Source organism: Dreissena polymorpha, chromosome 7 (assembly GCF_020536995.1).
Source record: "Dreissena polymorpha isolate Duluth1 chromosome 7, UMN_Dpol_1.0, whole genome shotgun sequence".
NCBI classification, from domain to species: domain Eukaryota; kingdom Metazoa; phylum Mollusca; class Bivalvia; order Myida; family Dreissenidae; genus Dreissena; species Dreissena polymorpha.
In genome coordinates this window covers 49,366,483-49,391,691 of record NC_068361.1, presented here as the reverse complement: position 1 = coordinate 49,391,691, position 25,209 = coordinate 49,366,483, and the positions used below count along the sequence as shown (strand labels likewise).

General features: G+C 39.0%; 2 protein-coding genes across 2 annotated transcripts in view; both read left to right on the top strand.

Annotated features, from left to right (window-relative positions):
* LOC127839695 (uncharacterized) overlaps positions 1–20,462 on the top strand; it is a 34,396-nt gene extending 13,934 nt beyond the window's left edge. The window contains exons 2-7 of the mRNA XM_052368079.1: positions 2,837–2,985; positions 11,501–12,753; positions 13,349–13,945; positions 16,867–16,994; positions 18,713–18,794; positions 20,212–20,462. Of these exons, the coding sequence (XP_052224039.1) occupies positions 2,837–2,985; positions 11,501–12,753; positions 13,349–13,945; positions 16,867–16,994; positions 18,713–18,794; positions 20,212–20,462 (2,460 nt within the window). The remainder of the gene's footprint in view (positions 1–2,836; positions 2,986–11,500; positions 12,754–13,348; positions 13,946–16,866; positions 16,995–18,712; positions 18,795–20,211) is intronic.
* The window catches only part of LOC127838410 (metal-response element-binding transcription factor 2-like), a 33,894-nt gene continuing 22,605 nt past the window's right edge, over positions 13,921–25,209 (top strand). Inside the window, exons 1-4 of the mRNA XM_052366141.1 lie at positions 13,921–13,945; positions 16,867–16,994; positions 18,713–18,794; positions 23,208–23,300. Coding sequence (XP_052222101.1) covers positions 23,225–23,300 — 76 coding nt within the window. The 5' untranslated portion in view covers positions 13,921–13,945; positions 16,867–16,994; positions 18,713–18,794; positions 23,208–23,224. The remainder of the gene's footprint in view (positions 13,946–16,866; positions 16,995–18,712; positions 18,795–23,207; positions 23,301–25,209) is intronic.

Genomic DNA, 25,209 nt, shown 5'->3' with positions numbered 1-25,209 from the left:
ATGATATCTTGGATGAGTTCGAAAATGGTAATGTTTGCTTGAAAAACATGGCTGCCAAGGGCGGGGCATTTTTCCTTATATGGCTATATATGGCTATAGCAAAATCTTGTTAAGTCTCTAGAGGCCACATTTATTGTTCGAGCCTCATGAAACTTGGTCAGAAGACTCATCCCAATGATATCTTGGACGAGTTCGAAAATGATGCCGGTTGGTTGAAAAACATGGCCGCCAGGGGGCGGGGCATTTTTCCTTATATGGCTATAGTAAACTTTGTTAACACTCTAGAGGTCACATATATTGTCCAATCTTCATGAAATTTGGTCAGATGATTGGTTTTAATGATATCTTGGATGAGTTCGAAAATGGTTACGTTTGCTTGAAAAACATGGCCGCCAAGGGGCGGGGCATTTTTCCTTATATGGCTACATATGGCTATAGAAAAATCTTGTTAACTCTCTAGAGGCCACATTTATTGTCCGATCTTCATGAAACTTGGTCAGAAGATTTATCCTAATAATATCTTGGACGAGTTTTAAAATGATGCTGGTTGTTGAAAAACATGGCCGCCAGGGGGCGGGGCATTTTTCCTTAAACGGCTGTAGTAAAACCTTGTTAACACTCTAGAGGCCACATTTAATGTCCAATCTTCATGAAATTTGGTCAGAAGATTGCTCTCAATAATATCTTGGATGAGTTTGAAAATGGTAACGCTTGCTTGAAAACATGGCTGCCAATGGGCGGGAAATTTTTCCTGATATGGCTAAATATGGCTGTAGTAAAATCTTGTTAACTCTCAAGACGCCACATTTATTGTCCGATCTTCATGAAACTTTGTCAGAAGATTCATCCTAATAATATCTTGGACGAGTTCGAAATTGATGCTGGTTGGTTGAAAAACATGGCCGCCAGGGGACGGGGCATTTTTCTTATATGGCTATAGTAAAACCTTGTTAACACTCTAGAGGCCACATTATATTCCGATCTTCATGAAATTTGCGCAGAAGATTTGTCTCAATGATATCTTAGATGATTTAAAAAATGGTAACCTTTGCTTGAAAAACATGTCTGCCATGGGGCGGGGCATTTTTCCTTATATGGCTATAGTAAAATCTTGTTAACACTCTAGAGGCCACATTTATTGTCCAATCTTCATGAAACTTGGTAAGAAGATTTATCCCAATAATTTCTTGGACGAGTGTTGGTTGAAAAACATGGCCGCCAAGGGGCGGGGCATTTTTCCTTATATGGCTATAGTGAAACCTTGTTTACACTCTAGAGGCCTCATTAATTTTCCGATCTTAATGAAACTTGGTAAGAAGATTTGTCCCAATAATATCTTGTTATCTCAGGTGAGCAACTTTGGGCCTTTCAGGCCCTCTTGTTAGGGATGTAAATAAAAAGTGCTGGACGGGAAAACCAGGCTCATATTTGTTTTTGATTGGTCATTTCCATCCCTAAAACTCATTTAGCTTTAACAAAGCATTTTAGTGACTATAAAGACATAAAGACTGTCATTTTTATGGAAAACTATATGAATTACCTGGGTTACAAATTAGAAACTTTAACCCTTTACTACTTAGATACGTATTATCACGCATTTGTAATCATTTAGAAGGTTAAATTAAATTTAAGACCTTTTTTTTTAGATTCAAGTTTTTAAGGCTTCAACGATGGTAATGAATATCAAACAGCATAAAACCTGAACAGACTGCCAGTTACAAGCATATGTGCGACAGTGCACTATTTGGAATTTTGATCTGACCCCAGGGTCAAAAGCTGCGGCATGGGGATATGCATCGGCAGCGGCCGCGCCATTGCTAGTTTGAAACTGTTCTGGGTTTCTGCATCCACGACATGTTGGGGTAAACTGTTGCATACATTAATAACTCTGTAGGAGAATTGGTCCAGTGTGAAATAATGTTTAAATACAATTTATATGAAATTATTACTATATTTTATGTTGTTAAATTACAGAAAACTAGTACTGGTATAGTAATTTACTTTTTAAATTCAGTACAGACTAGAAATGGCGCAGCCGCGGCCGATGCGTATCCCCATGCCGCAGCTTTTGACCCAGGGGTCAGATCAAAATTCCAAATAGTGCACTGTCGCACATATGCTCATAGCTACCATGTGTTTAAGTTTCAAGGTTCTAGTGCTAATAGTGTAGGAGGATATAGTGGCCAGGACGGAAGGACGGACAGACGGCAGAGATAACCACATAATCACCCCGCTCCAGTTCGGAGCGTGGGGATAAAAACTGTATTGCTTGAAATTTTATGCCGCTAGTCTGACTGGACTTTCTGCATCCACGACATGTTGGGGTAAACTGTTGCATACATTAATAACTCTGTAGGAGAATTGGTCCAGTGTGAAATAATGTTTAAATACAATTTATATGAAATTATTACTATATTTTATGTTGTTAAATTACAGAAAACTAGTACTGTATAGAAATTTACTTTTTAAATTCAGTACAGACTAGAAATGGCGCAGCCACGGCCGATGCGTAACCCCACGCCACAGCTTTTGAACCAGGGGTCAGATCAAAGTTCCAAATAGTGCACTGTCGCACATATGCTCATAGCTACCATGTGTTTAAGTTTCAAGGTTCTAGTGCTAATAGTGTAGGAGGATATAGTGGCCAGGACGTAAGGACGGACAGACGGCGGAGATAACCACATAATCACCCCGCTCCAGTTCGGAGCGTGGGGATGAAAACTGTATTGTTTGAAATTCTATGCCGCTAGTCTGACTGGACAAGTGAATTTAAATGTTAATTTCGAGCACTGTGTTATGCAATTAATACATAATATAGGATTAATTGTGTTTTCAGTTTCAGTCAAACGCCCCGTTGAGTATGACCTGCCCAGGGTCCCGTGTGAGCAGCGACATTCAGAGCCACATATGTGAAGATGACATAAACAACTTAAAAAAAGATCTCACTGGTGGTGGTGGTGGCCTTATGATGCTCTCCACTAAAAGGTAAACAAGTTTTTCTCTTAATCAAAGTGTTGGATATGCAGTGTTTTTTATCTTACAAATTTGGGGGTCGTTATTCAGCCCCATACCCAATACAAAAAGTATACATTTTCCCAAATGACTACTTAAAATTTCCAATTTAAGGTTTTTAAAAAATACTTTTTTTTAAATATAAATTTTTATTTCCATATCTATACAGTAGATTCCATTTAATTGAATATCGTATAATCAAATAATCTGGTTAATTGTATAGAAATTGAAAACACCGAACCATTTGCATCTCTTCCCATTGTAAAAATTACGCTTAATCTGATAAGAAATATGGTGTATTCCTGTTAATTGAATAGCCAATTATTGATTGCACACTATAATCCAGCGTACTTGACTTGACTTGATCCTGAGTTTATTTGTCTTCTGCTGCTGGATTAGTCCCAGTAGCTGGGGTAGGCAGCAGGCGGCTAGAGCGTCTAACCCCTGATTTTCACGCTCCTCTGTTCTGTGGGTCTGTGTTTTCCATGCCACAGGTGTGCATGTCATCCCTGACACAGTCAGACCAAGATTTTCTTGGTCTCCCTCTACCTCTTGCACCAGGAATGGCCATCTTCATGATAGGGTTAATGCAAGAAGTGGCACGTTTGACATGCCCATACCACCTCAGATGTCTGGCTCTCAGTGATGCAGTGACTTATGGTATCCCTAGTTTACCATGCAGCGTGTCAGTGTTGACTCCGTCGTCAGGTTTGACGCTGCAGATCCAGCTGACCATTGCTCTGTCATTTCTATGAAGTCGTTGTAGATTAGAAGCGGATGGTGCCCACGCTTCACTACCATGTAACATGGCAGACCGTACACAAGCATTGCACACTTTGCCACGGGTTTTAAGGGAAACATGCTTCGACGTCAGTATTGGTAGTAGCTTCTTAAACTTTCCCAAGGCAGTGCAGCATCTGGTGATGATGGCAAGTTCGCAGCTTCCCCCAGCACATACTGTAAACGTATAGAAATTCGTCGTTATGAAATTTCGTGGTTTAATAAAAAACAACTAATTCCTTGACACGTAATTTCGTGGATTTCAAATTTTCGGGGAAGATTGACAGTCATAATAATTAAACTTTTCTTAGACAACCAGAGTAATAACGAAGAATAATCTGCTAATGTGTGTTGACAGCAAGGCTTGTGATTAATGTGCACTGAAGCATGAAAGTGTTGCCGATAATTGTCGATAAGAGCGAATAAGCAACGATCTTGTGGGTCCCCGCTCGCTAATTGCCATCAATGTTGCTTTGACAATATTTGCAATTCTCTGCTCAATCGGTCCCCTAGTAGTAACAATTGAGTAATAAGGTCCCCAAAATACGTTATGTCTCTTTTAACTTTAATTGGCACTAATTGACATATGTGATAAATCTGCAAGCTGTTAATTTTACGACGTCACGTATAAGAGAACAATCATTGATGTACAGTTTAAATTCCGTGCTTGATTTAAAAAGTATTATTACCCAAACACTTATCAAGAAAACAACATATTGTATTACATAGCATATCTCAATCAAATATCTCAGATAACCGAAAACACTAGAGAATGTCTGCAATGACATTTGGAAAGGATTGTGTTCAGATTAAAAATGTAAAAATAATCGTTGGTACTTGAATTCGTGGTTCAGTGGAACAACGAAATCCACGAAAATTCGTACCACACGAACTTTAATAGTTTTACAGTAGCGTGTCAACCAGATAGCAGAAGCTGGCCTCGACATCCAGCTGTGAGCCGTCAACGACCACCTGGGTAACTGGTCTTCCATCAATTGGACGTGCCTGGTCCAGGCATCTCGGACAAACATTGTCCGGGATGCTGGTGATCCTTCCCTTGATGCCACTGCACTTTTTGTGCACCCACAGTTTGCACTGGGTGCACTCAATGGAGTTCACTCCCACTCCACTCCTACATACCGCACAGGGATATGTTCCAGCGTCACGCAGGAGATTCAGTCCAGGACCAGTGATCAAGAGCTTTGTCTTCTTCATGTTGACCCTCAGCCCTTTGCTTTCCATACCATCCTTCCAACCTTTCAGTCTGGAGAGACACTCCAGTGAGTCCGCGATCACAGCAAGATCATCAGCGTAAAGGAGCTCCCAAGGGACCCCAGTGCGGAATTCCCTCGACAGAGCTTCAAGGACTAGGATGAAAAGCAGGGGACTGAGAACAGAACCCTGATGCACCCCTACTCCAACTCAAAATTCCTCGCTGCACTGTCCGCAGACATGTACTCGGCTCCTGGTGCCTGTGTACATGCCCTGTATGACACAAACTGCACATTCCTGAACCCCAAGACTCCTCAGGGCCCACCAGAGGACCTTCCTTGGTACTCTATCAAATGCTTTCTCAAGGTCGACGAAGGCAATATACAGTGGCTTGTTTGCAGCGATGTATTTTTCCTGCAGCTGGCGTATGATGAAGATTGCATCAGTGGTACCTCTACCAGAAACAAAACCAAACTGCATACCATCGATGTCGACCATCTCGCGTATGAGGATATCAAGTACACACTCAATCAGTTTCATCGTCTGGTCCGTAAGCTTTAACCCACAGTAGTTTCCTCTGTCTAGAGCCTCCCCTTTACCTTTGTAAAGGTTAAGGATGTGGCTCTCCTTCCAGTCATTGGGGATCACACCATTGCTGAAAACGACCTCATAGAATGTCATAAATTTCCAAGGATACGCATCATATCGACGATTTTGAGAGCCACACTCCATTGACTGCCTTTATTTTCATTTCACACAATGCATGTATGTCAAGCGTCACGTGACTTACAGGTGTAGTATGCGGGCCAAGTACAATGCAAACACTGGAGTCTCTGGTTAAAACTGACGCAGATCACAGTTTGCAGTCAGGTGCAAACTTTTGAATACAAACTGTCGAGTAACACACTTCAACAGTTTATTTCCATGCTGTGTTGTCATTTGCCAATACATGCATATAAACCGAATCGTATCGATAGCAGTATATATACCGCTTTTCTAATGTGCACATTTATCCGATAATCCAATAAAATTACATCACTTACAAAAAAACTCTTGAACATTTATGACGATAAATATGTTTAAGAATTTCATAAACACAACCATATGAATACGCCATTTTTCAGAAGTGTAAAAAGAACAGTGCATTATGGGGCAGAGCTTTCATTGGATGAGTGAATTTAAATTTAGATTGAATGCACGATACATGCACAAAGAACAGTTTTATTGCCTCATACGCAGTGTCACGTAAAAAACTTTTTTCCCGGGGACTTTCTGATACTGGGCAAAAATGAAAGTGAATCTCTGTTAACAATTACACTGCGTTAGCATGTAAATAAATCATGTGGATTATTTACTTAATTTCTTGTACAAGTACTGAAAGATTAAATGCCTTCATACTAAAATGATAGGTTAAAAACGCGATAACATGGACACATGTATATATTAAACAGTGATAACATTGGGAATATAATTGATTCTGTATAATTGAATACTCCCGATAATTTAATATTCAGATGTGACAAATGGGCTATTCAATTAAGCGGCATCTACTGTATCTGTCAAATTGAACTTAAGTAAACACAATACATGTATTCAAGATATTTATGCCCCCCTTCGAAGAAGAGGGGATATATTGTTTTGCATATGTCCGTAGGTCGGTCGGTCAGTCTGTCCACCAGATTGTTTCCGGATGATAACTCAAGAACGTTTAGGCCTAGGATCATGAAACTTCATTGGTACATTGCTCATGACTGGCAGATGACCCCTATTGATTTTGAGGTCACTAGGTCAAAGGTCAAGGTCACAGTGATTGAAATAGTAAAACGGTTTCCGGATGGTAACTCAAGAACGCTAACGCCTAGGATCATGAAACTTCATAGGTACATTGATCATGACTCGCAGATGACCCCTATTGATTTTCATGTCACTAGGTCAAAGGTCATGGTCACAGTGACTCGAAACAGAAAAATGGTTTCTGGATGATAACTCAAGAACGCTTACGTGTCAAATGAGTGCAGAAATAATATTTAAGGTTTAAGAAAACATTTTCTGTTTGTTTTAATTGATTACTTTGAACATTCTATTTTTTAAATGATTTTTTAGCAACAAGGGGTTACAAACTTTCTAAAATGTTTATGGGTTTTCTAAACAAAAACTTGTACTATTATACTATTGTATGAAATGTACAAAGTCTCCAAAATATTTATAAATATATTGTTTTATGATGTTTGTTTTTTTAAATTTCATTAAGCATATAGCCTCTTTCCCTGTTGAGCCACTAGTTCTTCTCCACCACTAAAGAGTTAAATTGACTTTTTATTTAATGAAAACATTTTCAAAACAAGTCAGACTTTTAATTATAATTTTAAGTCTTTACAACAAATAAAGGCAAATAAATTTAAGTAACAGGCACTTCCTTACATGTCCATTCTTAGAATCTAGGAGGACACACTAACAACCATGATATAATCATATCTTCCTATCAATCTGTTGTCATTATTTTATGGAGAAACATTTAATGTTTTTAATAAATTATAAAGTAATCGATAAAGTGCTATAGTTATTGACTTATAAAACCAAAACACAGATTAAAAGGGAATATTTTCAAAATTATTGGCATTTTATATTACATTTCTAATCTTTGCCTGTATTTTTTTCAAACGAAAGATGCACATAAAATTCACATTTTGCGGAAAACATAAAAATATTAATGTAAACTTGTCTGCTTAAATTTTCCAAGTGTTTGCGGAAATAACCGATCGTCCGTTTCCAAGAAGCAAGATTTCGCGGTTTCAGAAAAACACGGTGGCTGCGCCCAAAGATTTTGATCAGGGCTATATATAACAAGCGTATTTGCGTAATGACGCAATTAAAATAACCAAAAACGTAATTAAATTCAAAATAAAGCGTACAAAAATGCAAATACAAATTTAATAATGTAATTCCCGTAAAAACCTTGCGTCACGAAACGCAATTCTTACAATCACCGGGCTTATTTTTTAGGCTGGTTATTTTCCGTATAAAAATGTACCGGATAATTTATACGCCGTCCTTTAAAGAAAAGAAGGCAGTTTTTCAAGCCGTTATCAATCTTTAAGGTATTATTGTAATAATTCGTAGACCCGTCCGATTTCTACTTTAATTTTTAAGGTATTCAACTTAAAATGACCCGAAAAAGGGGTGCATCGCTTTGAACAGCCATTATAACTTCATCAATTGTGCAGCGATTTTCACAAACTCGGTCTTATTTAACGCAAAAATAAATGAACTTTGATAAGAAATTCAGTAATTACTGTATATAAGAGTGAGCTAGAATATCGATCGGTCTGTCTGTCTGTCGGTTGGTCGGTCCGTATTAAGTGTCTACTCTCTAATACAAGTTGTTTTCATCCGATCTTCACCAAACTTGGTCAGATGTTGTATCTTGATGATGTCTAGGTCAAGTTTGAATATGGGTCATGCTGGGTCAAAAACTAGGTCACGGGGTCACTTAGTGCGTTTTAAACATTGAGCATGGTGTCCGCTCTCTAATTCAAGTAGTTTCATCCGAGCTTCACCAAACTTGGTCAGAAGTTGTATCTAGATGATGTCTAGGCCAAGTTCCAACATGGGGCATGGCAGATAAAAACCTAGATCACGGGGGTCACTTAGTGCATTTTAAACATTGAGCATGGTGTCCGCTCTCTTATTCAAGTAGTTTTCATCCGATCTTCACCACACTTGGTCAGAAGTTGTATCTAGATCATGTGTAGGTCAAGTTCGAACATGGGCCATCCCGGTCAAAAACTAGGTCACGGGGTCACTTAGTGCGTTTTAAACATGGTCTGCTGTTTTTTGTGAAGACAACATGCAAAATATTCTGTGTCAATGCAGCATGTGGGGGTATTCGTCATGTCTGTGACAAAGCTCTCGTTATGTACAGGTACCTTTTTGAATTTCATTTGTAAAAATAATATAGTAACCTTAGTAGATTTTTAACCAGGTTTTCCGAAGGAAAAAACTGGTTATTAGATTGGCGAATGCGGGCGGGCGGGCTGGCTGGCTGGCTGGCTGGCTGGCTGGCTGGCGGGCTGGTTGGCGGGCTGGCGGAATAAGCTTGTCCGGGCCATAACTATGTCGTTCATTGTCAGATTTTAAAATCATTTGGCACATTTGTTCACCATCATTGGACGGTGTGTCGCGCGAAATAATTACGTCGATATCTCCAAGGTCAAGGTCACACTTTGAGTTCAAAGGTCAAAAATGGCCATAAATGAGCTTGTCCGAGCCATAACTATGTCGTTCATCGTCAGATTTTAAAATCATTTGGCACATTTGTTCACCATCATTGGACGGTGTGTCGCGCGAAATAATTACGTCGATATCTCCAAGGTCAAGGTCACACTTTGAGTTCAAAGGTCAAAAATGGCCATAAATGAGCTTGTCCTGGCCATAACTATGTCATTCATTGTGAGATTTTAAAATCATTTGGCACATTTGTTCACCATCATGGGACGGTGTGTCCCACGAAAGAATCACGTCAATATCTCCAATGTCAAGGTCGCCACGACTAAAAATAGATTGAAAAAAAAAAAAAATTACAAAGGGGGTTAATTTTTTTTGGTCATTTCAAAAGTTCAGTTTGAGTTTTCTCCCTTTATCAGATTTTTTTTTCACAATGAAAACCTGGTTTTGTGACAATTTTGTCCCTTGTTATTATATATGATATAATTATGTCATTCCCTAAATTGCCCAGTTAACAAACCGGGGGTGAAAAACCCAATTAAGCTCAAAAGTAGGGGGTGAAAATTTTTGCTAAAACTATTGAATTTACAAAAACCCTGTTGTCAAAAACGGGTTGATTACCCAATATACCCCAAAAGTTATCTATAGCCCTGTTTGGTGTAACTGACTTAACTGGTTGATAAATGTATTATTTTGATTCTCATTTTACAAATGGATAATTTCAAGGCTGATAAATTTGAAATATGAAAGCCATTCATATTTGGCATGTCTGTTAATACATCTGGAGGATCGGTAATTTCCGTAACCACTAGTAAAATTGTAGCAGACACAAGTTTTTATGATTTTTTTTTATGTTGTCCACAAATATTTTACCACTTTCTTGTTGAATAGAAATACATGAATGATTTTCAAGTAATATTTCATCAATTTCAGCCAGGTACACTTGTCTATAACCACAAAATGAAATATTCCGAACTTTTTGGTTTAAGATTTTTGTTTTCTAAATAGCTTGTACGCAGCATGGCTTTAAATGTTCTGACAGATTTGTGTCTGGACTTACTTGATTGGATGATTTTGGACTGTTAAATCCAATCAGTAAGGAGCTTTTAAACGTTATTTAGACCCATGTAATGCGAGATAATAAAGTGCGAACTTTTGTTTACAGCCCATTTGTTATGTTACAAGTTGCCTTCCTTGTTGGTTCATGCAGTGCTCCAGCTAGGCCTAAATCGAAGGGCGCCACGCCCTGCCCTCCCGAACCTCCGCCCTGCTCCCCCGAACCTCCGCCCTGCCCCCCCCCTCCCCCCCCCCCAATTTTTTTTTTTTTTTTTTTACATATGATTATTCATAAATCTCTTATTACATTGTAATTACTTTAATCCTCATTGTAGACATTATGGGAATAATGGGAAGAATACAATTATTTATAACATATAAATTAACATGCAATAGGAAGCATTCCAGAAACACCCGTGCGCTAGTACGTGCCCTTTCCACAAAATACTGCGCGTCGAAAGTGCCCTTTTGACAAAATACTGCGCGTCGAAAGTGCCCTTTTGACAAAAAAGCCCCCCTGCCCTTTTCAAATCCTAGCTGGAGCACTGTTCATGCTTGTATTGTGAAGTGGTTGTAAGAAAACTTAGTTAAGTAATTAATTAGAATTGTTGCTTTAATGTTCTTATTTGCAGAAAATTATTATTTTGAAATATGGTAATATGTTTTTTAATTCATTTTATTCAAAAGGCACTAAAAAACCAAACTGAGATGGTGCTAAGTCTTGCAAAACAGAAGTGGCTTAGTAATTAGTCAGTGTTTTCCCAATATACTGTGGAATAGTGAAATTCTCAGTTTAATGAGAATTGCTGAACGCTTATGAAATAAAGATCGGATCTTGGATTTTAATACATGTAGCTTTTGAAAACCAGGAGTCAAATGACTGCTAGAATATTTCAGTGATCAAATTAAATTTTTGGGGTCAAAATACTGAAGTCTAGATATATATTTTTTTTAAATATTTGTAGATTGTTTTACAAATCTTGCTGTTAATAAATTTAAGTGTATTACTTATGGAAAAAAAAGCAATTTGTGTAATTTATAGAACATGTTTGTTTATTATTTCATTTTAATATTGGTATGAAAATGATGCGAGGAATATAATATGGAGGATTTAAGTTTCAAAATTGCAAAATGATGGCATCAAAAAGCAGGATTCCACTTAAATAGAAATCACTGTCTAATGTTAAAAAACATATGATCTTTTTTTATTTTCTAGATGCTCTTTACCAGACATGGTTGCGACGTCTTGTTCACCATCCAAGCGACATGCAACCAATGGCAACATTCCACACTCCTCTCCAAGATCAGATCCCAATATGGCGGCTGATGTTCATACAGTTAAACCAAAGAAACGCTTGTCTGAACCCCTACAGGCCAATGACTTAAGACTGAAAATAAACATGCGTAAACGAAAAATGAAAAGCCTGGATGAAGAAAGCAGTGAACCTCTCGTAAAAAAAAAGAGGCGAGTGGGCAGCAAAGACAGGAAAAGTGTGCAAGAGAATGTACCCATCAGAAATCACACACAGAAGTCTGTTAATGGTATTATTGGAACCCCAAAACAACTATTTGGTGTTACGGAAAGTCCCAAGAATAAGTACATGGAACTTAAACAGCTTAACTCTAATTACTCAGAAAATATGATACCAAACTGCAGGGGAGAGAACTATTGCGATTCTGAAGACGGTGAGGTGACATTTAAGGTTAATGATAAAATTGCTCATAAGGAAAGCAAAATGGACAAACACAGGAGCGAGCTGTTAGATCAGAACTTAAATAAAATATCTTGCATCATTCAACCAGAAGATATACCGGTACATATACAGCAGCTGTATGATAGCAAGTTGAAAAACACTAGTCCAGAATCAAGTCCATTTAAAGGGAAGCTTAGTGCATTTGCCATCTCTGTGATGAAAGGAAGGGAAAATTTGGAAAGGCGGAAGAGTTTAGAATCGGCCTCTGCGACGATCCGGAGTTCCCCACGTGCTAATAGGACGAATAATCAACGGCCTAACTATTGTGAGAGAAAGAAGCATAAGAGGCTGTCTTTAAATGTGGAGTCTGAGAACCCCAGCAGCAGGTCTGTAAGTGGCCGGAAGGATGGGAACAAGTCAGGAAAGCGGAAGAGAACACTAACCTTGGAAAGCCCCTTACCAAAGAAAGAAGCCAGTGATGTCCCTCTGAACAAATCCAACAAATCCAAATTACGTAATGTTGATCAAGTTAAATTTCGTAAACATATTGGACATGAAAAGAAAAAGAACAAAGTAAAAAAGTACAAGCTTAGCTTAGATTCAATTGATAAAGGATCATTGATAGAAGATTTACAGCACAGGATGAATGGGGCTCAGAAACGAAAGAGCCTGCCTAGTGTAATCAGCTCAGGAACAAAACTTCTGGCTCAGGGACAGTCATCACCATCCAGATCATCAAGGGCAGCACAGCATTATCGTGTGGATCAGGTATCAGGTAAGATTCAAATGTCCAGGGCCCTTGCTACACTTTAGGGGATTGGGGCCGGGGCCCTTAGAGGGGGGAATTTCGCGTCGTTTTGGGCGAAAAGGGGAATTTTAGAATATCTTTTCACCAACCATTCAACACTTAAAATTGCGATATTTTAATGTAATTACATAAATATACATTAAAGTAAAGGTTAATAGCACGATACCAGCTGGCAACATAGATATAAAAGTAAAAAAAATAATTTTTGTTTGGAGGGGGAATTTTTAGCTGAATTAGGGGAAAAAAGTATACTATTTTAACGGGGGAATGGGGCCGAAATTCGGCCCCAAAAACGGCCAAATGAGGGCCCTGAATTATGTGCACGTGTTGTTTTGAGAAAGGAACAAGTGGGGAAAAGCATCTATAACAGGGCCTTTTCTCGGAGAGTGTGGTCATTATGATTGGGAAAAGGTCCTTAAAGTAGTTTTAGAAGTAATGTAATGGGAATTTTAGTAGGACAGAAATGTCTGAATCAGTTTTTGCAGAAATAAACCTTATATTGTTTGGTAATAACACTGTGTTGTAACGAACAATTGAAAACAAATTACGGTTGTTCTTGTAGGTACACCCCCACTGCTTCACAGTCATTCATCAAACAAACGCTCCCCATCACCATCAAACTCCACCCAACCCTTGTCGCCAAGTTGCCCGTCAAGTCTCCCGATCTCAAAAAGCAGTCCTGGTACTCCGACCAGGGGCATCAGTAGAAAGAAACATGCCCGGGAACATACAGACTGTACTGACACCATAGGCGGGGAAATCCGGGTTCCTTCGCTCGAAGGGGTTAACATCGTGTCTCCTTCGCGCAAGAAATTTGCAGGGGCCGGTAAAAATGCTCTCAGGCTAAATGGTAAGATTCAGAAAAAAGAAAAAAAGCGAGACAGCCATGATCCGGATGCTCGCTCTAGCGGATCAGACCCAAGCCGGAAATGTCGGAAGATGTCGCTTGAGGAAACTGTCCAAATGCTGAGAAAGTCGTCCGGTCAGAGGCTGCAAGAGTACTTCAGGAACAGGGCCACCATCTCGCCGGGTTGTTCTGACAGCAGGGCGTCGCAGTCTCAATTGTCATTGTGTTCTAGCACTCCCGTCATGATCCCAACAAAAACTGACTTGCCCATTACTCCTAATAGTGAGTCTTCCACGCCGGAGAAACTCAAGGGTAATTTAATATGAAATTTTTATTTTACTTTTAGAAAAAGTGCCATGATTGTTTGCTAATGTGGAATCATTATAAGTATAAGTTAAAAAATGTGTTAATACATTTAATTGTGTAACTATTTTCGAGGAGTCTTTTATATACCATGTTTACTTGTTTAGTTTGAATAGAAAATGAAGAACCTCTCCAGTTAAGATTGAAAGCAACAAGGAAAGTACATTGCAATTTTCATTAACTGTAAGTTCATAAGTACAAACACTGGCCAGGGTCTTCCCCAGGCCATTTAAGCACCCCTTGCCGGGGCGCTTAAATTTCAAAATCAGAGTCCCCGGGGCGCTTGAAATTTTCCGATCAGTGTATTCTTCAGTAAAAGAAAGTGGAGATTGTCCAAAAAAATCAAGGTTTCCCTATCAGTGTATCAATATTCCCTGTTTTAAAAGAGCACTTGGTACCTACTTTCACAAGTAATCGCCATAAACACCACATGGGGTAATGGATAATCCACTGATAAGAGAATAGCATGACGGGCGTATCGATTTTTCTAGCCACATTACACGGTCATTTAAATGCTGACAAGGATGTATCTGGTAACTTTCCAGTCGTCAAACTGTGAAGTTCATTGTCCAATCGGTTAAGCGAATGCTTATGAGGGCGGGGTTAACATGGACCATTATTTTTGTTTGACGTCTGGCATGAAGTAAGAGTTTATCGCAGCTTGATTAGCAAGAAGTTGTACCATTTGAGTAATATAAAACCGGTAATTAGTACAGTACAGAACATTAAAGACGGTTTCGGGAATCATCATCACACCTTTTTACTGTAAACAAGTGTTACCTATGACTCATAATTAATACGAGAAATTAATTGCGAGTGGTAAACAATTAATTATTATAGCGAGTAAGTTGTGCAAATGACTCCCGGTTACAATTATGTGATAACAATTTATTTAATTCCAGTACACAGTGCCCCAGATAAGCTGCGTATCGGCGTTTTTCACCCTATTAAAATGATTAAAAACGCAAAGAAATTCAATATAATGCGTATTGAAAACGCAATCAATTTGATTTTTACGCTTATTCTTAAGATTTGATGCGTACGATACAAGTCTCGATCGAAAATTCTTTGCTAAATTTTGGTAATTTTTCATTGGAATAATTATCGTACCGCGGCGAAGATTTTATTCATTCGAAAGTTAGCAAGCGCCTGGATGACAGAGAATCAGAGCAGTCGAAGTTATTCAAACACTATACGGACTTAATTTCATAGCAAATTAAGCGTCTGACTAAAATAGTTACAACGTGAATGTATTTGTAAAGCGTCTGTACTTTCAGTTTCTAAAATGGTGCGTAATAAAAATGTCTAAGCGAGGTCGAAAGACGTCCGCGATTGTTAGCTAAATATATGTCGATCGCAAACTTTTTCCAACCAAGTACAAACAACCGAATCATTTGTGTTATCAATTTGTTAGTAACTGTGTATGTAGCAGTTTAAAGTAGCGAGTTGACATCCAAAAACATGACGGAAAGTCCGTGATTAGAACCAAAAAAATGTCAAAAGTGGAAAAAAAATCATATCCCTGGCCTGGTTAGAAATTGTTGACGTTGATGGGACAGAAAAAAAAATTGCATTCTACACATAGTCTGTATAACAGCAGCAATGATTTTGATGTATAAATATTAATAACTTATTTCACCCTATTTAAAAATTGAAATCACCCTATTTTTCAAAATCAATGGGTGAAAACCCTATTACCCAAATAATTATCTGGGGCACTGAGTACATGTATATTTTAACATGTCCATTTATAGAACTGATTCACCTCGTTTTTCTGACTTTTATTCGACACGTAATGCGCTTTAACAAATTTTCGTTGAATTAATTACACACACTTGTAAATGTTTCGTCCGATAATCGATAGTTAGAAGACTGATGATGGCAACCGGCCGTGATCCTCGTGGACAACGTGAATTTCATGCATAATTCCGTCAAAACATTTATTCGACTCGTAAAGTGTTTACACAAATTATCGTTGAATTTATAACGCAACGGTTAATATTTGTTGAAATCTCAAATGGGAATAATTAAATTTGTAATCCGAAACCCATCCTCGTAAGTCGATGTTAACGCGTTTTTAATCCGAAACACACTTCCGAATGTAAATGTTACCCCAACGTTAAATATTTTTGCTTCAAATTAGCAGTGCAAATTTATTTTGTGTGGAATCTTTTTCTCAATTAAAAAGAGCGCGAAAATTATGCAGCATGTACAACGTCGCGTCTTTTGCATACAAATGGCGTGTATTGAGCGTTTTAACTAGCACACAACAGGTCAGGGGATTGACGCATATTCAGAGGCAATATTTCATCAAATCTATAGTCACTTAAAAAATGGCAAGGTTTGTGTTAAAGAAATAACTGAAAGCTTTTATCGTAAATATTAACCAGAAAGAGATTGATAAAAACGGAATAAACGGGATTATCGGGTAATAAATAGAAACGTGAAAAATAGTAAGTATACAGTAATAGAGTCGGGTTGAAACGGATGTATTGGGGAATCGTTCGAGTCGGGATTTTACTATCTGTGCGGAAAAGTTTTAAAACAATTAAACAATATACAAAACAAATATTTTTAAATGACTGGGGGATTTTTTTGAAGAGTCATAGCGCACCAAATGACGTCTTTTGACGCTGTTTTTCTTTGAGTTATAACGCACCACAGAACGTGAATTGACACGTTAAATTAAAAAAAAATCAACGACGGGAGGGGACACCCGAACCCACCCCCGATCGGCCCCGGGGCGCCTGAAAAAATTCCTGGGGAAGGCACTGCTGGCGAAATAATGTACATGAAGGGAATTTTGAACCTTAATTAATAGATTTTTATTTACCATTTTTTAGAACTCATAGATTCCATGTCTGTTGTAGCGGACCCAGGCCTGTCCCACCCAGTGAAGTACAGGGCAGGCTCATGCAAGGGCTACCTGTTTGCCAAGGATAACGAGGTGCTGGCTCGCTGGCATGATGGCCGCTTCTACCTGGGCACCATACTCAAGGTTGGTAGAGCAGAGTGAGCCACGAGGATGCACCAGCGATCATTACACCGGCCTCGTTCTCCGAAAACTGGGCTTAAGGCACAAGCTTAATGACACTTAATGTAAAGTGTTGTCCCAGATTAGCCTGTGCATTTCTCACAGGATCTTCAAGGATGACGCTTTTCACTGTTTTTGTTTGAAGGAAGTTTCTTCTTTGTAAAAATCCAGTTTTTGCGGAAAGCTTTGTCCAAGATTAGCCATAATTATGCAGGGACTACACTTTACGCACATGTATTAAGCCCAATTTTTCCAGAAAGAGACTCAAACCCTTGCAAAAGAAGAGTGAGACAGTTTATATTGGGGTCTTTTCAATGGTTTAAAATTCTCCCACATGCAACTTGCTTGCAGGACCAGTGATTGCACGTCCTTACTTGACTCAGAATCATGTGATAGTCCAGATGGTGATGCCATGCCGAGACAGTTACGTCTTATGGGACGACACTTAACGAACATGTTAAATAGTTTTCCCTGAATGAGGCTCAATTGATCGGATGATTGCCTGATTTGCTGCTACTAAAATGAAACACGTGTATTTTTAGCTCATCTATTTTTTGAAAAAAAATTATGAGCTATTGTCATCACCTTGGCGTCGGCGTCTGCGTCGGCATCGGCATTGGTGTCCGGTTAAGTTTTGCGTTTAGGTCCACTTTTCTCAGAAAGTATCAATGCTATTGCATTCAAACTTGGTACACTTACTTACTATCATGAGGGGACTGGGCAGGCAAAGTTAGATAACTCTGGCGTGCATTTTGACTGAATTATGTGCCCTTTTTATACTTAGAATATTGAAAATTTTGGTAAAGTTTTGCGTTTAGGTCCACTTTTTTCAGAAAGTATCAATGCTATTGCATTCAAACTTGGTACACCCCACCCCCTCCCCAATTTTTTTTTTTTAAACGGTTTAAAAACAAAACTATTTATTTTGATTATTTTATGTTTGAAATACCGTCCAACCATCGCACCCAAGAATCCCTCCCCCCACCCGAATTCCCCCCCCCCCATAATTTTTTTTTTTTTTTTTTTTTTTAAAGATCATCTCACAAATTACCACCACACCCTCACACTATACCCCCCACCTCACCCCCCCCCCCCAATTTTTTTTTTTAACTTAAAAAACACAAATATTTATTTTTATTATTTTATGTTTGAAATACCCTCCAACCATCGCACCCAAGAATCCCCACCCCCACCACCCCTACCCCCCACCACCCCCCCGACCCCCGATTTTTTTTTCCTTTTTTTTGCATTTTTGGAACATAATGTAATAAATGTCCACACCCCCACACAATGCACCCCTCTTCACTCCACCCCTCCCTCCTTTGTGATTGAAAATGAGAGAGTCCCTTCACCTTTAAAAAGAAAATAGATGAGCGGTCTGCACCCGCAAGGCGGTGCTCTTGTTTATTTCGCCTGCATGGGCTATTTTACTTTGCAACAGTTTTTTTAAACAGACCTGAAATGTTTGCTTTTTTGTTTCTTTTATTTTGCTTATGCCTACAGCATTTTATAAGTTGAATGCATATTAAATGGAATACAAATTAATATAATTATTATTGCGCTCTCATGCGCGAATGTGTTGGGTCCATACTTTGTTAAACAACAGATACATTTGTCCCATTCCTAAGGGCCCCATTCCTGAAATGGTGAAAAAAACACTGCATGCTCCAATGTGTTTAAAGATTGATGAGAACCACCAGAAGTGCCTGCTGCGCTATGAAGACAGGTCCGAGTACTGGTCGCTCTTCAAGGACATTCACAGAGGTACTGTAGCATGTCAACATACTTTGTTTGCTCTACATTTTTAGCTCATCTATTTTTTGAAAAAAAATTATGAGCTATTGTTATCACCTTGGCGTCGGCGTACGGTTACGTTTTGCGTTTAGGTCCACTTTTCTCAGAAAGTATCAATGCTATTGCATTCAAACTTGGTACACTTACTTACTATCATGAGGGGACTGGGCAGGCAAAGTTAGATAACTCTGGCGTGCATTTTGACAGAATTATGTGCCCTTTTTATACTTAGAAAATTGAAAATTTTGGTTAAGTTTTGTGTTTAGGTCCATTTTATTCCTTAAGTATCAAAGCTATTGCTTTAATACTTGCATTACTTACTAACTATCATAAGGGGACTGTGCAGGCTAAGTTATGTAACTCTGACTGGCATTTTGACAGAATTATGTGCCCTTTTTATACTTAGAAAATTGAAAATTTGGTTAAGTTTTGTGTTTTGGTCCACTTTATTCGTACAGTATCAAAGCTATTGCTTTCATACTTGCAACACTTATTAACTATCATAAGGGGGCTGTGCAGGCAAAGTTATGTAACTCTGACTGGCATTCAGACGGAATTATGGGCCCTTTATACTTAGAAAATTGAAAATTTGGTTAAGTTTTGTGTTTTGGTCCACTTTACCCCTAAAGTATCATAGCTATTGCTTTCATACTTGGAACACTCGCAAACTATCATAAGGGTACAGTAAAAGGACAAGTTGCATAACTCTGGTTGTCATTTTAACGGAATTATGGCCCTTTTTTGACTTAGTAACTTTGAATTTATGGTTAAATTTTGTGTTTCGATCCACTTTACTTCTAAAGTATCAAGGCTATTGCTTTCAAACTTCAAATACTTTCATGCTATCATGAGGTTACTGTACCTGGCAAGTTGAATTTTACCTTGACCTTTGGATGACCTTGACTCAAGGTCAAATTATTAAATTTTGCTAAAATTGCCATAATTTCTTTATTTATGATTAGATTTGATTGATACTTTGACAAAACTACTCTTACCTGACATACCACAATAGACTCCACCCAAACCATCCCCCGTGCCACAAATATTTATTTTTATACCGTCCAACCATCGCACCCAAGAATCCCCCCCCTCCACCCCCCACACCCCCCCACCCACCCCCCCACTCCCGATTTTTTTTTTTTTGCATTTTTCCCCCGCATTTTTGGAAGATAATATAAAAAATGTCCACACCCTCACACTATACACCCCTCTTCACTCCCCCCTCCCTCCTTTGTGATTGAAATTGAGAGTCCCTTCACCTTTAAAAAGAAAATAGATGAGCGGTCTGCACCCGCAAGGCGGTGCTCTTGTTCTTCAAATGTTGTTATCAAGAAATAAAGAAAAACAAACAACAAATTTCACTTCATTTCACTTATCCTTATTCCAGGAAGCTTCGTAGGCATCTCATTTCCAAGTCCACTGCTAGCGTTCATGACTAAGGCAGGCGTACAAAAATATGGACATGATAAGGGCCTGCATCAGTCTGATTTTAAGTTGAGGGCCATGTTTCTGTCCTTCCAGATGGCCTTCAGTTTTGTGAGCGCTGCTGTGGTTAATTCCACTCTGGCAAGTATTGCAGCCTTGGATCCTGCAGCTGTTACAATTGCTCCCAGATTTGAAGCTGTTGCCTATTTCTAGCTTCACATGACAGATCAGGGGGTCAGTGCTGATGCCGTTGGTGCAGTTGATCATCAGTTTGGTCTTCTCTGCACTGATCTGCATGCAGAAGGCTGTGGTGGTTTTGTCTGGTTAACTCATGGGGTTGTTTTAACTCTTATTTGCTTGGGACTAGGCCATCTATGTCATAAGCAAAAGGTAAGTTTATGATTGTTCTGCGGCCAATTTTGACTGTCCCCTTATGATGCTCCAAAGCGTCATGATTCTCTCCAGGATGATGTTGAAGAGGATGGGAGAAAGCAAAAAGCCTTGTCAAACAACAACTGTGGTTTTGACACAGTTCCCAATGCTGCTGTTAAATACCGGTGGCTTTGTCATAGAGGTGTTTGATGCCTCGGGTCAGGTTGGCCTTGAAGTTGTACAGCCTCATGGTAGCCCACAGTGCTGCATGCCATACCCTGTCAAATGCCTTCTTAGAGTCAATGAAAATGCGGTCGAGGTCCTGTTGGTGTTGTAGGTACCTCTCGCACAGAATCCTAAGATTAAAGACCTGCTTTGTTTTACTGCGCCCTTTTTTGAAGCCTGTCTGCTTTCCCAGCAATTTTTAGGCCCCTGGAGCGAATGATCAGGGGTATATTGTTTTGGGCCTTTCTGTCATTGTGTTTGTCCCAAAACTTTAACCTTGCTCATAACTTTTGCAATATTGAAGATAGCCACTTGATATTTGGCATGCATGTGTATCTCATGGAGCTGCACGTTTTGAGTGGTAAAAGGTCAAGGTCATCCTTCAAGGTCAAAGATCAAATATATGGCTTCAAAATGCAAAAGGGGGTATTGTGTTTCACAAACAAAGCTCTTGTTTTTTGGGTGCTTGCGGCTTCAATCTGTTCAGAAAAAACTTTAGCATTATGCTGCTAGGTAGGCTGATGAGGCTGATAGTTCAGTAGTTCTCACACAGCTGTAAGTTGCCCTCTTGGAGAGGGGGATGATGAGGGTAGCATTTTTCTGTCTGCCAGATCCTATTGCAGTTGGTGAGTAGTGCGCTGCTCCAGGGATATTGTCAACTCCTACCTACTTCCCATCCATCAGCAATCTGATTGCTGCTTCAACTTTTTCACGAAAGATGGGTTGGTCGTCGTTGGTTACTGGAGGGACCTTCAGGACTCTGGATTCTGGAAAAGAACAACACCATCTTATTCCTTTTTCAAACAACTCTGACCCATTTCAGGGTTCGACATTAACTTTTTTTACAGCCAGACCATCGGACCAGCTCCTCTTAAAATGTACTAGCCCGAATCTGATGTCTACTAGACCATAAATGACATAGCAAATAAACAGAATTGTGTCGTGTAACTGTTTAATCAGGTTTCATCAGAAAATAAATAGTGAACACAAGAAAGTTATTTGATGCACAGAGTAAAAAATAATATAAAACTATTTAACAACATAAATTGTTTGTTGTAATTTCACTGTTTATCACCAGTTAAACAAATGATGTCTGTACAGCAGGTGGCATTTATTAAACGTTATCAAATTCTAGCCTCCTTGACCGCTGTGCTCCATGCTACCACAGCTCCAAGGCCCTTTTCCATCATAATCTGTGTCAGTTTTACCGTCGGATTCTTCTTTATTAACTTATTTGTCGGACGAAAATCCAACCTTGAACAAAGCCATTCTTTAAATTACATTCTCTCGTCTGCTACGCGGTCGCCAAAATGTTTACATCGACGATACCGATTTTTGATAGAAGTCGTAAAAACATGATGTAAAGTTCTATGAAACTGTAGAAAATCATTAACTCTTTCAGTGCTGGAACTGAATTTTGAAGGTCTTTGCAAACAGTTTGGATCCAGATGAGACGCCACAGAACGTGGCGTCTCATCTGGATCCAAACTGTTTGCTATTCTGATAGTATTCTTTGAAAACAAATGAAGAAAATGCTAATTTTTAAAATTCAGCAGACAACATTTTAGCAGACTACAAATTTCCCAGCATGCAAAGGGTTAATATTCATGACAACCAATGGAAACAAGCTATTTCTGCGGGAAGCTCTCCTTCGCGTCTATAAATAGCGATGAATCATGTGAATGCTCCGCGTTTATTTATATACGCTAGTTTTGTTCTGATGTAAATAATGGATACAATAGTTATTTTACACATCAAGAGAAAAAGGTTTTCGGTTAGTTATAGTTATATGAATCAGTATAGATTTTGTATGTACGACCAGTCGGACAAGCTAGCCCACAGTTTTACTAGCCCGACCACCGATCTTACTAGACAATGTCTGTCGGACGTGCCTTAGTGTCGAACCCTGCATTTAATGCACTAATGCCAGTTTGGATCAGATATTTGAAGTTGATATGGAATGAAATGTGATTTGAAAGAAAATAAACAGGTCAGCTTGGTTTTTACTTACAGATAAGTGTTATCACAGAATCAAGATAATATAGAGAAAGTTTATTGCATTATAATTATGTTGAAGACAACATGAGCAGTGCTCTAGGAAAACATGGTTTAAAGCATGTGTGTCAAGTGTTGTCCAGATTAGCCTGTGCAGTATGCACAGGCTAATCAATCAGATTACTTTCTGCCAAGAATGGATGTTATTTAAGAAGAGACTTCCTTAAAACAAAAATAACAATAAAATCAGAAAATGTGGTCCCTGATAAGCCTGTGCAGACTGCACAGGCTCATCTGGATCAACACTACACACATGCATTATGCCCCATTTTCCAAGAATCTGGTTAATATTTTTTTATTGTGCAGTGCTAAAGGATGAAGAGATGATCTGCTGTGTCTGCCTTGGAGAACATTCAGAGAAACCCAACGAGATAGTCTTCTGTGAATATTGCCTGCAGGGTAAGTTAACGAGATAGTATTCTGTGAATATTGCCTGCAGGGTAAGTAAACGAGATAGTCTTCTGTGAATACTACCTGCAGGGTAAGTTAACGAGATAGTCTTCTGTGAATACTGCCTGCAAGTGAATATTGCCTGCAGGGTAAGTTAACAAGATGGTATGTGAATATTCGCTGCAAGGTAAATCAACAAGGTAGTCTTCTGTGAATATTGCCTACAGGGTAAGTTGAAAAGATTGTCTTCTGTGAAATCTGCCTGCAGGGTAAGTTAACAAAATAGTCTTCTGTGAATATTGCCTACAGAGTAAGTTAACAAGATAGTCTTCTGTGAATATTGCCTGCAGGGTAAGTTAACAAGATAGTCTTATGTGAATATTGCGTGCACAGTAAGTTAACGAGATAGTCTTGTGTAAATATATCCTGCAGGGTAAGTTGACAAGATAGTCTTCTGTGAATATTGCCTTCAAGGTAAGTTAATGAGATAGTATTCTGTGAATATATCCTGCAGAGTAAGTTAACAAGATTGTCTTCTGTGAATATTGCCTGCAGGGTAAGTTAACAAGATAGTCTTGTGTGAATATTGCCTGCAGGGTAAGGGAACGAGATTGTCTTGTGTATATTTATGCCCCCCTTCGAAGAAGAGGGGGTATATTGTTTTGCTCATGTCGGTCCGTCCGTATGTCCGTCCGTCCACCAGATGGTTTCCGGATAATAACTCAAGAACGCTTAGGCCTGGGATCATGAAACTTCATAGGTACATTGATCATGACTCGCAGATGACCTCTATCGATTTTGAGGTCACCAGGTCAAAGGTCAAGGTCACGGTGACCCGAAATAGTAAAATGGTTTCTGGATGATAACTCAAGAACGCTTATGCCTAGGATCATGAAACTTCATAGGTACATTGATCATGACTCGCAGATTACCTCTATTGATTTTCGGGTCACTAGGTCAAAGGTCAAGGTCACGATGACCCGAAATAGTAAAATGGTTTCCGGATGATAACTCGAGAATGCTCATGCCTAGGATCATGAAACTTCATAGGGACATTGATCATGACTCGCAGATGACCCCTATTGATTTTCAGGTCACTAGGTCAAAGGTCAAGGTCACGGTGATCCGAAATAGTAAAATGGTTTCTGGATGATAACTCAAGAAAGCTTATGCCTAAGGTAATGAAACTTCATAGGTACATTGATCATGACTCGCAGATGACCCCTATTGATTTTCAGGTCACTAGGTCAAAGATCAAGGTCACGATGACCCGAAATAGTAAAATGGTTTCCAGATGATAACTCAAGATCGCTTACGCCTAGGATCATGAAACTTCATAGGTACATTGATCATGACTTGCAGATGACCTCTATTGATTTTGAGGTCACTAGGTCAATGGTCAAGGTCACGGTGACCCTAAATAGTAAAATGGTTTCCGGATGATAACTCGAGAATGCTTATGCCTTGGATCATGAAACTTCATAGGGACATTGATCATGACTCGCAGATGACCCCTATTGATTTTCAGGTCACTAGGTCAAAGGTCAAGGTCACGGTGATCCGAAATAGTAAAATGGTTTCTGGATGATAACTCAAGAATGCTTATGCCTAAGGTAATGAAACTTCATAGGTACATTGATCATGACTCGCAGATGACCCCTATTGATTTTCAGGTCACTAGGTCAAAGATCAAGGTCACGATGACCCGAAATAGTAAAATGGTTTCCAGATGATAACTCAAGATCGCTTACGCCTAGGATCATGAAACTTCATAGGTACATTGATCATGACTTGCAGATGACCTCTATTGATTTTGAGGTCACTAGGTCAATGGTCAAGGTCACGGTGACCCTAAATAGTAAAATGGTTTCTGGATAACTCAAGAACGCTTATGCCTAGGATCATGAAACTTCATAGG